Below are 17,434 nucleotides of genomic sequence, written 5' to 3' on the forward strand. Positions count from 1 at the left end.
CCCTAATCCGCCTCACTAACCCTATAATAAATAGTTTTAACCCCTAATCTGCCCTCCCTTACATCGCCAACACCTAACTTCAAACATTAACCCTGAATCTGCCGACTGGAGCTCACCGCTATTCTAATAAATGTATTAACCCCTAAAGCTAAGTCTAACCCTAACACCCCCCTAAATTAAATATAATTTAAATCTAACGAAATTAATTAACTCTTATTAAATAAATTATTCCTATTTAAAGCTAAATACTTACCTGTAAAATAAATCTTAATATAGCTACAATATAAATTATATTTATATTATAGCTATTTTAGGATTTATATTTATTTTACAGGTAACTTTGTATTTATTTTAACCAGGTACAATAGCTAAAATAGTTAAAATAATTACAAAATTACCTGTAAAATAAATCCTAACCTAAGTTACAATTAAACCTAACACTACACTATCAATAAATTAATTAAATAAAATACCTACAATTACCTACAATTAAACCTAACACTACACTATCAATAAATTAATTAAATACAATACCTACAATTAAATACAATGAAATAAACTAACTAAAGTACAAAAAATAAAAAAGAACTAAGTTACAAAAAATAAAAAAATATTTACAAACATCAGAAAAATATTACAACAATTTTAAACTAATTACACCTACTCTAAGCCCCCTAATAAAATAACAAAGACCCCCAAAATAAAAAAATGCCCTACCCTATTCTAAATTACTAAAGTTCAAAGCTCTTTTACCTTACCAGCCCTGAACAGGGCCCTTTGCGGGGCATGCCCCAAAGAATTCAGCTCTTTTGCCTGGAAAAAAAACACATACAATACCCCCCCCCAACATTACAACCCACCACCCACATACCCCTAATCTAACCCAAACCCCCCTTAAATAAACCTAATACTAAGCCCCTGAAAATCTTCCTACCTTATCTTCACCATTCCAGGTTCACCGATCGATCCAGAAGAGCTCCTCCGATGTCTTGATCCAAGCCCAAGCGGGGGGCTGAAGATGTCCATGATCCGGCTGAAGTCTTCATCCAAGCGGGAGCTGAAGAGGTCCATGATCCGGCTGAAGTCTTCTATCAACGGCATCTTCAATCTCCTTTCTTCCGGATCCATCTTGCAGACCTCCGACGCGGAACATCCTGCTGGCCCGATGGACTACCGACGAATGAAGGCTCCTTTAAGGGACGTCATCCAAGATGGCGTCCCTCGAATTCCGATTGGCTGATAGGATTCTATCAGCCAATCGGAATTAAGGTAGGAAAATTCTGATTGGCTGATGGAATCAGCCAATCAGAATCAAGTTCAATCCGATTGTTCAGATCAGCCAATAGAATGCGAGCTCAATCTGATTGGCTGATCGGATCGCCAATTGGATTGAACTTGATTCTGATTGGCTGATTCCATCAGCCAATCAGAATTTTCCTACCTTAATTCCGATTGGCTGATAGAATCCTATCAGCCAATCGGAATTCGAGGGACGCCATCTTGGATGACGTCCCTTAAAGGAACCGTCATTCTTCAGTTGGACGTCGTCGGAAGAAGATGGGTCCGCGCTGGAGATCTTCACGATGGAGCCGGTCCTCATCGGATGAAGATAGAAGATGCCGCTTGGAAGAAGATGATTGCCGGTCCGGATCTACTCTTCTTCCCGGATAGGATGAAGACTTTGGACCCTCTTCTGGACTTCTTCAGCCATCGGATGATGGATGTCTAGCCCCCGTTTGGGCTTGGATGAAGATTTTGGAGCCAGGACGCATCAGTGATACCCGGTGAGGAGAAGATAAGGTAGGAAGATCTTCAGGGGCTTAGTGTTAGGTTTATTTAAGGGGGGTTTGGGTTAGATTAGGGGTATGTGGGTGGTGGGTTGTAATGTTGGGGGGGTGTATTGTATGTGTTTTTTTACAGGCAAAAGAGCTGAATTTCTTGGGGCATGCCCCGCAAAGGGCCCTGTTCAGGGCTGGTAAGGTAAAAGAGCTTTGAACTTTTGTAATTTAGAATAGGGTAGGGCATTTTTTATTTTGGTGGGCTTTGTTATTTTATTAGGGGGCTTAAAGTAGGTGTAATTAGTTTAAAATTGTTGTAATATTTTTCTAATGTTTGTAAATTATTTTATTTTTTTGTAACTTAGTTCTTTTTTATTTTTTGTACTTTAGTTAGTTTATTTAATTGTATTTATTTGTAGATATTGTATTTAATTCATTTATTGATAGTGTAGTGTTAGGTTTAATTGTAGATAATTGTAGGTATTGTATTTAATTAATTTATTGATAGTCTACTGTTAGGTTTAATTGTAACTTAGGTTAGGATTTATTTTACAGGTAATTTTGTAATTATTTTAACTATTGTAGCTATTAAATAGTTCTTAACTATTTAATAGCTATTGTACCTGGTTAAAATAAATACAAAGTTACCTGTAAAATAAATATAAATCCTAAAATAGCTATAATATAATTATAATTTATATTGTAGCTATATTAGGGTTTATTTTACAGGTAAGTATTTAGCTTTAAATAGGAATAATTTATTTAATAAGAGTTAATTTATTTCGTTAGATTTAAATTATATTTAACTTAGGGGGGTGTTAGGGTTAGGGTTAGACTTAGCTTTAGGGGTTAATCCATTTATTACAGTAGCGGCGAGATTCGGTCGGCAGATTAGGGGTTAATAAGTGTAGGCAGGTGGAGGCGACGTTGAGGGGGGCAGATTAGGGGTTAATAAATATAATATAGGGGTCGGCGGTGTTAGGGGCAGCAGATTAGGGGTACATAAGTATAACGTAGGTGGCGGTCGGCAGATTAGGGGTTAAAAAAATTTAATCGAGTGGCGGCGATGTGGGGGGACCTCGGTTTAGGGGTACATAGGTAGTTTATGGGTGTTAGTGTACTTTAGAGCACAGTAGTTAAGAGCTTTATGAACCGTTAGCTTTATGAAGCGTTAGCCCAGAAAGCTCTTAACTACTGACTTCTTTCTGCGGCTGGAGTTTTGTCGTTAGAATTCTAACGCTCTCTTCAGACACGACTCTAAATACCGGAGTTAGAAAGATCCCATTGAAAAGATAGGATACGCAAATGACGTAAGGGGATCTGCGGTATGGAAAAGTCGCTGCTGAAAAGTGAGCGTTAGACCCTTTCCTGACTGACTCCAAATACCGGCGGTAGCCTAAAACCAGCGTTAGGAGCCTCTAACGCTGGTTTTCATGGCTACCGCCAAACTCTAAATCTAGCCGTATGTGTCCAGCGATATTTTATAAAAAAGTGGGCTGACCCTCTCTGTCCCTCAGTCCCAAAGTGCAGCAGTACGCCTTCCATAGAAAATTAAGGATCGCTTTCTGAGCAAAAATCCGCCCACATCGCCAGTGATATGGGATCTCAGCAGTAGGGTGTGGGAGTGTATTCAAACCATGTTAATACAAAATATATCCTGCATTCAATAAATATCAAATTGGTTTCTGTGTAGTAACAGTTTATATAATATATATGTAAACTAAGCTTCACTGTACATTTAGTAGATTTCTTTTTACAGTTGAAAATCTCACCACTGAAAGGCTGGTGAGACTGGTGTGGGTGAAAATGTGCACCTAAGATGGAGGATAGTGATTTTAAAATTAAAATGCAGATTACTACCATGGAACACCTATGAAACCTCCATGGAATGCCTCTAGACTACGGGGGATATCTATCAAGCCGTCAACTGTGTTGCATTCGCTGGCACCAATACGCTCGCCTAACATCACCAAACATCGCGGCCGCGTATCTCAATACGCTCTCCATATTTATAAATAAAGCCGTCAAAAACACACGCACCAAGTATGGGGCGATGAACATTGGACTGTTGTAAACTAACAGTCATCGATGACGCTGCTATTCGTGTTTTTCCCAACTTTTATTTATACCCTGTCACTAAACGCTGCCACTATACAAAAATGTTTAACCCCTACCCGGTCACTCTCCGACCCTGCCCCAACCTAAATAAAGTTATTAACCCCTATCCCACCACTCCCTGACCCCGCCGCAACATAAATACATTTATTTACCCCATCCAGCCGATCCCTGAATCAGCCGCAACCTAGATAAATTTATTAACCTCTATCCAGCTGCAACTTAAATAAACTTATTAACCCCTAAACCACTGGCCTCCCACATCACTACCACTAACTAAACCTATTAACCCCTAAACCGCCAGTCCCCCACATCGCCAAACAATAAATTAAGCTATTAACCCCTAAACCTAACAACCTGCTAACTTTAAATTAAAATGACAACATCCCTATCTTCAAATAAATTTAAACTTACCTGTAGAATTAAAATAAACTATATTAAACTATTAATTAACCTACCCTAACTATTATACTACAATTAAATTAAACTACCAATTAGATTAACTAAATTACATATTAAAAAACCCTAACCCTACTCAAATTATTTAAATATACTATTAAACCTTATTGAAAGTACTACATTACCAAACGAAAAAGGGCCATTGGTAGTTAATTGTAGGCTAGGATTTCTTTTATTTTGGTTTTTTTTTTTATTTTCATGGGGCTATTAGATTAGGTGTAATTCTGTTTTGTTTTGTTTTTGTAACTTATTTTTTTTTTCTTTTGGTAATGTAGTACTTTTAATAAGGTTTAATAGTATATTTTAAAAATTTGAGTAGGGTTAGGAGTTTTTAATATGTAATTTAGTTAATTTAATTGGTAGTTTAATTTAATTGTAGTATAATAGTTAGGATAGGTTAATTAATAGTTTAATATAGTTTATTTTAATTCTACAGGTAAGTTTAAATTTATTTCAAGATAGGGATGTTGTAATTTTAATTTAAAGTTAGGGGGTTGTTAGGTTTAGGGGTTAATAGCTTAATGTAGTTTTTGACAATGTGGGGGGCTGGCGGTTTAGGGGTTAATAGGTTTAGTTAGTGGTAGTGATGTAGGAGGCCAGATGTTTAGGGGTTAATAAGTTTATTTAGTGGCGGCAGGGTCGGGGAGTGGCGGGATAGGGGTTAATAAATTTATTTAGGTTGCGGCGATGTCGGGGAGTGGCGGGATAGGGTTTAATAACTTTATTTAGGTTGCAGCAATCTCGGGGAGGCAGATTAGGGGTGTTTAGACTCAGAGTTTATGTTAGGGTGTTAGGTGTAAACGTAACTTGTTTTCAACCATAGAAATCAATGGACTATCTGGCAGCATCGAACATAAGCTTTCTGTGCTTTCAGACGCCCATCGATTTCTATGGCATCCGCGGCCTCCGGGGTGGCGGTTTGAAAACCAGGTACGCTGGGCCGGAATAGTCATGAGCGTACCTGTTAACTATTTGGTAAATGGGAAAAAGTGTCAGAGCCGAATGTGTATTCGGAACATCTGTAATAACGTAAGCATCGATCTGCGGCGGATTGAGACCGGCGGATCGTATATTATGTCACAAATTTCAACATTTGCTGGTCTGTAGGCTTTGATAACTAGGTCGGATCAAGCTCGCAACAATTACACTGCAGAATTCCGGATATTCCCTATATATTTGCTATATGCAATCAACATTGTTAAAAAAGAACAACATAAAACAAATCTTAATAATTAATCTTTAGGGGCTTGAGGGATGTACGTATATTATACATGTGTATTCAGTTTATTATATTATGTATTTTACTGCTAAATACTATAGTATTTATTTAATGTATCTTTATTATCTAAATAAAAATTAGTTTTTTTGCTTTACCATGGTGCATGTTTTCAGGTTTGCACTATGTAAAACATTTTTTGGAATTGACAGCTTTTTTTAATATTCTATTTTTAAATGTGATATAAGTTCACACAATACTGAACTTCTAATACTGCAGCTACACTTTAAAAAACATGTTATTATTAATATAGAACATGGTTAATACAGTGCAGTCGCAATATTAGAAGTAAAATACGTTCAGTACAGTGTTAAAGGGACAGTCAAGTCCAAAAAAAACTTTCATTATCTAAATAAGGCATGTAATTTTAAACAACTTCCCAATTTACTTGTATCACCAATGTTGCTTTGTTCTCTTGGTATTCTTAGTTGAAAGCTAAACCTAGGAGGTTGAGGTTCATATGCTAATTTCTCAGACCTTGAAGACTGCCTCTAATGTGAATGCATTTTGACCTCTAGAGGGCATTAGTTCATGTGTTTCATATAGATAACATTGAGCTCATGCACGTGAAGTGACCTAGGAGTGAGCACTGATTGGCTAAAATGCAAGTCTGTCAAAAGAACTGAAATAATGGGGCAGTCAACAGAAGCTTAGATACAAGGTAATTATGTGTATTATTGTAATTGTGTTGGTTATCCAAAACTGGGGAATGGGTAATAAAGGCATTATCTTTCTTTTTAAACAACAACAAATCTGATGTTGACTGCCCCTTTAACTTACATCAATTATACGAATAGAACATTAACCCTTTAATGACCACAGCACTTTTCCATTTTCTGTCCATTTGGGACCAAGGCTATTTTTACATTTTTGCGGTCTTTGTGTTTAGCTGTAATTTTCCTCTTACTCATTTACTGTACCCACACATATTATATACCGTTTTTCTCGCCATTAAATGGACTTTCTAAGGATACCATTATTTTCATCATATCTTATAATTTACTATAAAAAAAATTATAAAATATGAGAAAAAAATGGAAAAAAACACACTTTTTCTAACTTTGACCCCCAAAATCTGTTACACATCTACAATCACCAAAAAACACCCATGCTAAATAGTTTCTAAATTTTGTCCTGAGTTTAGAAATATCTAATGTTTACAGATTCTTTCCTTTTTTTGCAAGTTATAGGGCAATAAATACAAGTAGCACTTTGCTATTTCTAAACCATTTTTTTTTCAAGATTAGCGCTAGTTACATTAGAACACTAATATCTTTCAGAAATCCCTGAATATCCATTGACATGTATATATTTTTTTTTTAGAAGACATCCCAAAGTATTGATCTAGGCCAATTTTGGTATATTTCATGCCACCATTTCACCGCCAAATGCGATCAAATACAAAAAATCGTTCACTTTTTTCACAAATTTTTTCACAAACCTTTGGTTTCTTACTGAAATTATTTACAAACAGCTTGAGCAATTATGGCATAAATGATTGTAAATTTTTCTTTGGGATCCCCTTTGTTCAGAAATAGCAGACATATATGGCTTTGGCGTTGCTTTTTGGTAATTAGAAGCAGTGGCGTCACTAGGGTTGGTGTCACCCGGTGCGGTAAGTCATGGTGTCACCCCCCCCCCCCAGAAAGCAGACACACACAAAAACACAGGAAAACACACATACAAACACTCAGACACACTTAAAAACATACTCAGATGCACACACAAACACTTGGAAACACACTCAGACACACACACAAAAACACACACACAAAAACACTGAGACACACAAAAACTCAGACACACACATACAAAATATGTAAACTGCACTGCATTAATTAAGAAGCTCATGCCTAGAGCTGCTCCCTGGCTCAGCAGAACATCAAATGAAAGATAAACAGAGCACTCTAAAATAAATCACTGAAGAAAAGGTTTAGGCATGCAAACTATGAAAATTCTGCACTCTGACTCTGTTCCAAGTCTGTCAGTGCACAGCCCTGGGCCGCATGTCACTGAGCAGTGAGCACAGATAGGCAGGCAGGTTTAGGCTAGCAGCGCAACTTTACAAGCCCCACGGCACACCCACAACATTCATAGTGAAATTGGGCAGGGGAGGAGCAAAGTACAAACAAGCAAAAGCAGCCGGGAAAACTATTTGTTGAAATTGCAGCACTGGCTCAAGGGGCAAACAAATTGTGTGTCTACAACTTCCCCAGTCCCACTAATGTTCACAAATGCCAGCCTCTAATAAAATAATCTATGCATCTCAACATTGTATTTCTTTGAATTTCAATAAAATTAAAAAAAAAAAAAAAAAAAAAAAAAAATTTTTTTTTTTTTTTTGGTGTCACCCCCTGGAGAGTGTCACCCGGGTGCGGCCCGCCCCCCCCGCCCCCCCCCTAGTGACGCCACTGATTAGAAGGCTGCTAAATGCCACTGTGCACCACACGTGTATTATGGCCAGCAGTAAAGGGGTTAATTAGGAAGCATGTAGGGAGCTTTTTGGGGTAATTTTAGCTTTAGTGTAGTGTAGTAGACAAACCCAAGTAATGATCTAGGCCCATTTTGGTATATTTCATGTCACCATTTCACCGCCAATTGCGATCAAATTAAAAATTTTTTTTAATTTTTCACAATTTTAGGTTTCTCACTTAAATCATTTACAAACAGCTTGTGCAATTTTGGCACAAATTGTTGTAAATGCTTCTCTGGGATCCCCTTTGTTCAGAAATAGCAGACATATATGGCTTTGGCATTGCTTTTTGGTACTTAGAAGGCCGCTAAATGCTGCTGTGCATCACACGTGTATTATGGCTAGCAGTGAAGGGGTTAATTAGGTAACTTGTAGGGAGCTTGCAGGGTTAATTTTAGCTTTAGTGTAGAGCTCAGCCTCCCACCTGAAATATCAGACCCCCTGATCCCTCCCAAACAGCTCTCTTCCCTCCCCCGCCCCACAATTGTCCCCGCCATCTTAAGTACTGGCAGCAACCCTGCCAGTACTAAAATAAAAGATATATTTAAGCTTTTTTGGGGTTTTTTAAGCATATTTACATATGCTGCTGTGTAGGAGCCCCCCTTAGCCCCCAACCTGACTGATCCCCCACCAAACAGCTCTCTAACCCTCCCCCTCTGCCTTAATGGCCGCCATCTTGGGTACTGGCAGCTGTCTGCCAGTACCCAGTTTAGAATAAAACAGTGCTTTTTTATTTTTTCCCCATTTTCTGTAGTGTAGCTCCCCCCCCACCAAAGAACAAACCCCCACCCCCTCCTAGATACCTTTAATTTTTTGTTTGTTCTTTTAAATAAACACTTTTTGCTTACACTTTTTGCTTACAGTCTTTTCTGTAGTGTAGCGGTTCCCACCCACTCCCGCCCCGTGCACGCGCCCGCCCGCAGCCTGCTGTGCACGCGCGCGCCCGTGCGCACACCCACCGGCCCCGCCCCCGATCCCTCTGCATCGGATGGCCATCTAGAGTTATTGCAGGATGCCTCCATATTGAGGCATCACTGCAATAACCGGAAAGCAGCTGGAAGCGAGCAGGATCGCTTCCAGCTGCTTTCCACACCGAGGACTTGCAGGGTACATCCTCAGGCGTTAACCTGCACGTCCTCGGTCGTTAAGGGGTTAATAAAGTCAATTACAAAAAAAACACTTTTCCATACTGAAAAAATGCCCCTTGGTAAAATTAAAAAAAGCTGCAGCTACTGTCTTCTATGGAATATTAATATACTGTACACAAAATCTTCTTCCTAAAAAGAAAAGAACTCACCAAAAGTTAAAAACATATTTATTTAAATAACAAAAAGACTTTATATAAATGTTATAGTATATAATACATATAATGCATATATATAATAAACATGTACAATATACTAGCTCCTATTGGTTTATTATTCATGTCGTAGTTTCGCTATTGTATTGTAACAAATGGGGTTGAGTTTCTGTTGATACATGTAACTTGTATTGTTATTCAATACTGTGTAAAGGAATAATTTACATTACACTTTCAATGCATTTGGCGATGCTGGTTTTAAATTCCATCAGTTTCAGAGACGCATCACCTGCCATAGAGAAGTATAGTAAAACGCCTCTTGGCGAGACCGCCTTCAAACTTACGCCTAGATATAGAGTTCTGCGTTAGCCGTCAAAACCAGCGTTAGGGGGTCCTAAGGCTGGTTTTGGCCGCCCACTGGTATTTAGAGTCAGTCAGGAAAGGGTCTAACGCTCACTTTCCAGCCGCGACTAACACCCATAACCTACCTATGTACCCCTAAACTGAGGCCCCCCCCACATCGCCGCCACTCTATTATTATTTTTTAACCCCTAATCTGCCGACCGCACACCGCCGCAACCTACATTATGTATGTACATTATGTACCCCTAATCTGCTGCCCCTAACACCGCCGACACCTACATAATATTTATTAACCCCTAATCTGCCCCCCCAATGTCGCCGCTACCTACCTACACTTATTAACCCCTAATCTGCAGACCGCACACCGCCGCAACCTACGTTATCCCTATGAACCCCTAATCTGCTGCCCCTAACCCCCGCCGACCCCTATATTATATTTATTAACCCCTAATCTGCCCCCCCCAACGTCGCTGCTACCTACCTACAATTATTAACCCCTAATCTGCCGACCGGACCTCACCGCTACTCTAATAAATGTATTAACCCCTAATGCTAAGTCTAACCCTAACACCCCCCCTAAGTTAAATATAATTTTTATCTAACGAAATAAAATAAATCTTATTAAATAAATTATTCATATTTAAAGCTAAATACTTACCTGTAAAATAAACCCTAATATAGCTACAATATAAATAATAATTATATTGTAGCTATTTTAGGATTAATATTTAATTTACAGGCAACTTTGTATTTATTTTAGCCAGGTACAATAGCTATTAAATAGTTAATAACTATTTAATAGCTACCTAGTTAAAATAAATACAAAAGTACCTGTAAAATAAATCCTAACCTAAGTTACAATTAAACCTAACACTACACTATCAATAAATAAATTAAATACAAATACCTACAAATAAATACACTAACTAAAGTACAAAAAATAAAAAAAGATCTAAGTTACAAAAAATAAATAAAGAACTAAGTTACAAGCCCCCGCTTGGATGAAGACTTCAGCCGGATGATGGACCTCTTCAGCCCCGGATAGGAGGAAGACTTCGGACCCTCTTTTGGACGGATCGGTGATACCCGGCGTGGTGAAGACAAGGTAGGAAGATCTTCAGGGGCTTAGTGTTAGGTTTATTTAAGGGGGGTTTGGGTTAGATTAGGGGTATGTGGGTAGTGGGTTGTAATGTTGGGGGGGGTATTGTATGTTTTTTTACAGGCAAAAGAGCAGAATTTTTGGGGGCATGCCCCGCAAAAGGCCCTTTTAAGGGCTGGTAAGGTAAAAGAGCTTTTCAATTTTTATTTTATAATAGGGTAGTGCATTTTTTTATTTTGGGGGGCTTTGTTATTTTATTCGGGGGCTTAGAGTAGATGTAATTCGCTTAAAATTGTTGTAATATTTTTATAATGTTTGTAAAAAAAATTTTTATTTTTTGTAACAGTTCTTTTTTTTATTTTTTGTAACTTAGATCTTTTTTTATTTTTTGTATTTTAGTTAGTGTTTTTATTTGTATTTATTTGTAGGTATTTGTATTTAATTTATTTATTGATAGTGTAGTGTTAGGTTTAATTGTAGATAATTGTAGGTAGTTTATTTAATTAATTTATTGATAGTGTAGTGTTAGGTTTAATTGTAACTTAGGTTAGGACTTATTTTACAGGTACTTTTGTAATTATTTTAACTAGGTAATATAGTTATTAACTATTTAATAGCTATTGTACCTGGTTAAAATAAATACAAAGTTGCCTGTAAAATAAATATTAATCCTAAAATAGCTACAATATAATTATTATTTATATTGTAGCTATATTAGGGTTTATTTTACAGGTAAGTATTTAGCTTTAAATAGGAATAATTTATTTAATAAGATTTATTTTATCTTGTTAGATAAAAATTATATTTAACTTAGGGGGGTGTAAGGGTTAGGGTTAGACTTAGCTTTAGGGGTTAATACATTTATTAGAGTAGCGGTGAGGTCCGGTCGGCAGATTAGGGGTTAATAATTGTAGGTAGGTAGCTGCGACGTTGGGGGGGCAGATTAGGGGTTAATAAATATAATATAGGGGTGGGCGGGGGTTAGGGGCAGCAGATTAGGGGTTCATAGGGATAACGTAGGTTGCGGTCGGCAGATTAGGGGTTAATAAGTGTTGGTAGGTAGCGGCGACGTTGGGGGGGCAGATTAAGGGGTAATAAATATAATAGAGGGGTCGGCGGTGTTAGGGGCAGCAGATTAGGGGTTCATAGGGATAACGTAGGTTGCGGCGGTGTACGGATGGGCAGATTAGGGGTTAATAATAATATGCAGGGGTCAGCGATAGCGGGGGCGGCAGATTAGGGGTTAATAAGTGTAAGGTTAGGGGTGTTTAGACTCGGGGTACATATTAGGGTGTTAGGTGCAGACTTAGAAGCTGTTTCCCCATAGGAAACAATGGGGCTGCGTTAGGAGCTGAACGCTGCTTTTTTGCAGGTTTTTTTTTTCAGCTCAAACGGCCCCATTGTTTCCTATGGGGGAATTGTGCACGAGCATGTTTTTGAAGCTGGCCGATACCGTAAGCACCGCTGGTATTTAGAGTTGCAGTGGTGGTAAATTATGCTCTACGCTCCCTTTTTGGAGCCTAACGCAGCCCTTCTGTGAACTCTAAATACCAGCGGTATTTAAAAGGTGCGGGGGGAAAAAAAGCATGCATAGCTAACGCACCCCTTTGGCCGCAGAACTCTAAATCTAGGCAAATGATTTTATCCCTTTATAACATTTCACAACCAGTAGCAATTGCAAGATGGTTCCATTTCTAAAATATCACTGTTACCAGGATGCTTTTAACATCAAGTCCATCGTGACAAGGGCTTTAGTTTTAATAAAAAATCCAATATAATAAAAGAGCATTTTATTTTTTACTACAATGTCTCTTTAAACATTTTTTTTGTGCTGTGCCAAGTAATGAGGATGTATAAACTGGATATTCTGACACCATAAAGAATTTTTGAATTGAAGCCAAACTTCACAGTTGACAATATCATTGGTGTTTAATTACAGTAAATTTGGTAGGGGACAAATATGAGATTCAGTTAGAAAGGTCCACTGCCTAATATCAAACCATGAATAAAAATATCAAAATATCTGAAAATAGTGTTTTAAAGTAAATTATGTATTTTAAAAAAACTTTCATTGCAGACATATTTTTTGTTTTTTCTCTCTTAGATTTAAAAGTCCAGAGATTATCAATGAACACATTTTGTGATGCGGATATATCTAAAGTTACAAACTGCATGGAACATGCTTTGACAGCAAGATATCCCAAGACACGATATGGAGCTGGATGGGATGCAAAGTTATTCTGGCTTCCTTTGTCTTATGCACCAGCTGTGATTGCTGATGTCATGTTGAAATTGCTATTACCACGACCTATAGGTACCAAAAAGTCATTGTCCAAAAATCAGGTGGATGTATAACTAAACGCTAATTGTTATCATATCACTTGTGTTTGTATGTGAATAAAATATTTTCATTGCTGAAAGTAGCAGCAGTTTTTATTGTATTGCATATACAAGAGGATTAAACTAATCTGTTCATATTCTTATTATTTTAATATGTTTTCCTAAATATTATGGAACATCTTTCTCTTTTTATATATTTTTATAGAATATAAAGAGAGATAATGGTGATGAAATAGTGTAATAGTAAAATGCAAATAATTTATGCTTCTGGTGAGCCAACCAGGAGTGGCGCTTGTGCAAAGCTACCAATCACTGGCCACGTCTACCTCTGAATAAAAGTGCAGTCACTCTAGAGCAGTCCTTTTCTAGGTTTAACACAAAGGACCCAAAGATCTAAAGCTCTTAGTGAAAAATATTATCTTGATAAAGGCCTACAGGGCTGAAACACGTAGATTTGGTCATTTCTAACTGAAAGTTAACTGAAAGTTTACTGAATTCGCTAATAGTAGGTAAGGTGCATAGAGCCGCTTAAATTTTCTAAAGCAAGCTCCATATGCTTAATTCCTTACCCAGGATCTATTAGCGTGAAGGACATATCTCAAACTTAACTGCATTTGCACTTTACTGGGATTTTGTGTGATCCACATTCTAAACTCAGATCCTGACCTCTAACACCGGAACAGGTAGTAGGACCAAGAACTACAGTTTGCATCGGTATCACATTGCCACAACAAATATCTCGGTCCCATCATCTACCTACTATACCTACAACATTGGAAATTGTCCTCCATGAGTCTAACCACTAGTACATTTCTAAAAAACGCTAGAGAGACATTCCTATTTGGTGAGACCGCTAACACCTGGAGTAACGGTAACGCTGGAATCACGGTAACATTGTAATCACCCATATAGAACTTCTAATCAATTTCCTTGTGTTCTCCGTGCCAGCATAGTTACGGACATTCATTTTTTTACATCAACTTTTAGCCCTTTATCCACGTATTAATGTTTTTATCTACTATTGCATAATTGTATGTATTATTGTCATATAATTAATTTAACCTGATGCCGGCATCTTACTTTGTTTTTTAATATAATTAATTGTTCATATAAAAGTTATCTATTTAATTTTCTGTTACTCATTTTATTTCTATACATTCATTGTCGCAAATTATTTTTTAAATAATCATCACCGCCCATACTATCACATATTATATTGGAAATTACACGTGTTTTTGATTTAGTCACTGTATTCAGATATGAACTTAATTTATTTATTCCTTTCATGATTTTATAGGATGCTTTTTCTTTAGGATTATTTTATATTTAGGACTATTTTTTCTTTTAGACATCCCCTTGAGCGCAATTCTAGCACTGATCACTGATTACTTAGTTTCACGAATTACATAAATCGTTGTTTACACTTGGCATTCAATATCTTTTTACAATTATATTTCACGTTTTTAGTAGACATTTATTACTGGTTATTTTGTTTCCTGTATGAACTAATTGAACTATATTTCTACATTAATTGAATTTGAATTATTAGTTTCCTCTAGGATTTTTTTAGCACCATTTTAGCACCTATCACTGATATTTAAAATTACACTAACAATATTAGGTGTCTGTTTACACTCATCATTTAATAACTAGTTCTTTTTAGTATTTGTATAAAACATTTGCATTCTACTATATTTGCATATAATTGCATTTAAATAGTTTTCCTTATCTCTATGCTTTTTTAGCGCTACCCCATACTTGTATTTTTCACTTTTTTCTTTATTGGTTAGTAGTTAGGAGATCTACTCACCATTTGGGGTAGCTAATTAGAGTAAAGAGTGCTAGTATCTTTAACAAACCTTCTTATCATCTAAAGCTCTTAGCTCAGGTGAGATGATCTAAAATGATCCTGCAGGGGGGCGGAGCTAACCGCCATACTGTTCAGACGCATGTTGAAAGATCTCTGTGCTTCTCAACAACAAAACGTTGACTTTCTACTACAGATCTGTTGTAAAACGCCTGCTATCAGGGCGAGATTGATCCCCTGAACGACCTGGAGACCTTATCTGTCGACAGACCTATTTTTGAAGCCTGAATTTGGGGTGAGACGCTGTGGCCCTCCCTGCCTGACAACTTGGTCCTTGCCTGCACCGGAACCCCCCATACTAAACCGGCCATCTGCTTCCTCACTCCGGAGGGTCGGGGCTCCGCTCCGGAGTGATTATCTGGCCAGAGGCAAATTCCCAGCTCTCTTTGTGCGGACAAGAGGCGTCCCCAACCAAACCAACTAGAAGACTCCGGTGTCGGCAGCCGGAATCCATAGTGCAGCCCTCAGAGCCCACGGATATCTGGGCTCCATTATCTACACCCGGCTGCATCGAGTGGAGGAATACACCTCCCACCTGAGGCCACACTTACAAGGTTCCCGCTGGGACGACCACTAGCTGCGGGTCAGTGATTTACCCCTTAAGGTCCCTCAAGTGTCTGCCGTTGCCCGTGCCGAACTGCCGAAGAAGTCAGGAGGGCAACCAGAGCGGACATTTACATCGGGGCGACCTCGCTGAGGAGGTCACCTTAGAAAGCCCGGTGTATGCAAATTGGCGCGAAGAGCCGCCATCTTTCCTTCCTCCTGGCTTCTTCCTCACGGAGCTTTGCGCTCACAGCTGCCCAGGAACAAGGACTCGCCACGGGTGAAGACTGCCTGGATCCGGTAAGAGCCCATACCCTGCCTAGCCTTAACCAGGGAGACTTTATAGAAGCGGCCCCTTTACACAAGCCCCTTAAATCACGTTACCTATGACATTGGGCCCCGGTAACAGCCTGCACACACAGAGGACAAGTTGATACGCATCCCTCTCACTGTCCTCCCACCACTTAGAAGGAGTTGTGCCTCAAAGTTATAAAAGCTGTATTGTGATGCAACCTACATGTATTTGACTATATAAGTAAGACTGCACTCCTCAACCTCTGCCCCACTCACAGCTCCACGCTACTAAACTAAGAGGATTAATGCTGATAAAAGAATTTAAGATTAACACTCCTCAAATATCTCAAGCATAGCAGCGTTGGGTAGCATAACACCCTCACTCTTTGCAAACCTGTGTCTACAAAGTTAATATCACCCAGACACATATCTATCTTTATGTTGCAGCAACCACAGCCCTTTATTGCTGGGTAAATGTATTGAACTTTACAGTTGTCAGCAACTCAGAGACAGGGGTATCCTGAATAAATCTCCTAATAAACAGTTGCTCTCATCAACATAATCAAGGTGGACATATTGCTGGACATTTTGCCGTTTATTACTGTTTTGCATAAAACTCCCACACAGACCTACTGTTGCTGATATATACCTAAAGCAATTTCTATATTGGATTGGTATTTACCGTATATCTAGAAAGTCTGCCTCTCTGACCCTGCTGCCACTGTTTGTTGGTTTCTCAGCAGATACTTTTAAACAACATATCCTCAGTGAGACTTCAGTATACATCCTGCTGTGACAACTTGTCCCACTATTGTGCAAAACTATTGCTGCTGCGCCAGCCTGTGTGCCTTTGGGCTTTTAGCTCAAAGTGGAGTGTTATTCTATTTAACTGTCTGTTTAACCACCACTTTTTCCTATAGGCCCTACCTACAGCAGTACATTTACTATCTGCAATTTACAGGTTAGAAATTTTACTATCTGACTTTATTTGTCTCTACATAAAAACGTTGTGTTGCCACTGTACTATTATTAGTTGATTAGATTTATAACCACTGACTTAGGCACACTGATACAGGGGGGGCGGGGGATAGGGTCTGTTTTTTTTTTTTCTGGCTCCCCTATCGCACCTCACCCGCTCCGATCCAGCTTGTCTGGATTGGTCATTTCCCATACCCCTCCCCCTTCCTTCTGGTCGTATCCCATTCCCTGAGGTGCGTGGGGGGATCCTGGGGCCCTCCCCCTTCCCCCCCCTCTTCATCTCCTCTAGGAGGCTACTGAGCCAATTTATTCTAAACAGCTTGTTTAGACAACCATTGTCATGTATTAAATGTGAATAACTCCTATGGGTTGTACCTGGCCCCGCTCTCTCTATCTCACCTATGTATTACAGTATTGAAACACTATTCCTTTGTGATTGTAACTCTTCCGAGTCAGTTTCTATGTGTTAGCAACTTTTCTCTCAGGTCCCACAGTGGTCAAGGTGGTCAAGGTGGTCTATCATTCAAAACAACAAATACTCCCCAAGGA

At 38.5% G+C, this 17,434-nt stretch overlaps 1 protein-coding gene across 1 annotated transcript in view; it reads left to right on the plus strand.

Moving 5' to 3' along the window:
• LOC128658343 (retinol dehydrogenase 16-like) overlaps positions 1-13,218 on the plus strand; it is a 42,994-nt gene extending 29,776 nt beyond the window's left edge. The window contains exon 7 of the mRNA XM_053712834.1: positions 12,968-13,218. Within this exon, the coding sequence (XP_053568809.1) occupies positions 12,968-13,218 (251 nt within the window). The remainder of the gene's footprint in view (positions 1-12,967) is intronic.
• Positions 13,219-17,434: the final 4,216 nt, after the last annotated feature.

The sequence above is a fragment of the Bombina bombina genome, chromosome 1 (assembly GCF_027579735.1).
Source record: "Bombina bombina isolate aBomBom1 chromosome 1, aBomBom1.pri, whole genome shotgun sequence".
Lineage (NCBI taxonomy): Eukaryota > Metazoa > Chordata > Amphibia > Anura > Bombinatoridae > Bombina > Bombina bombina.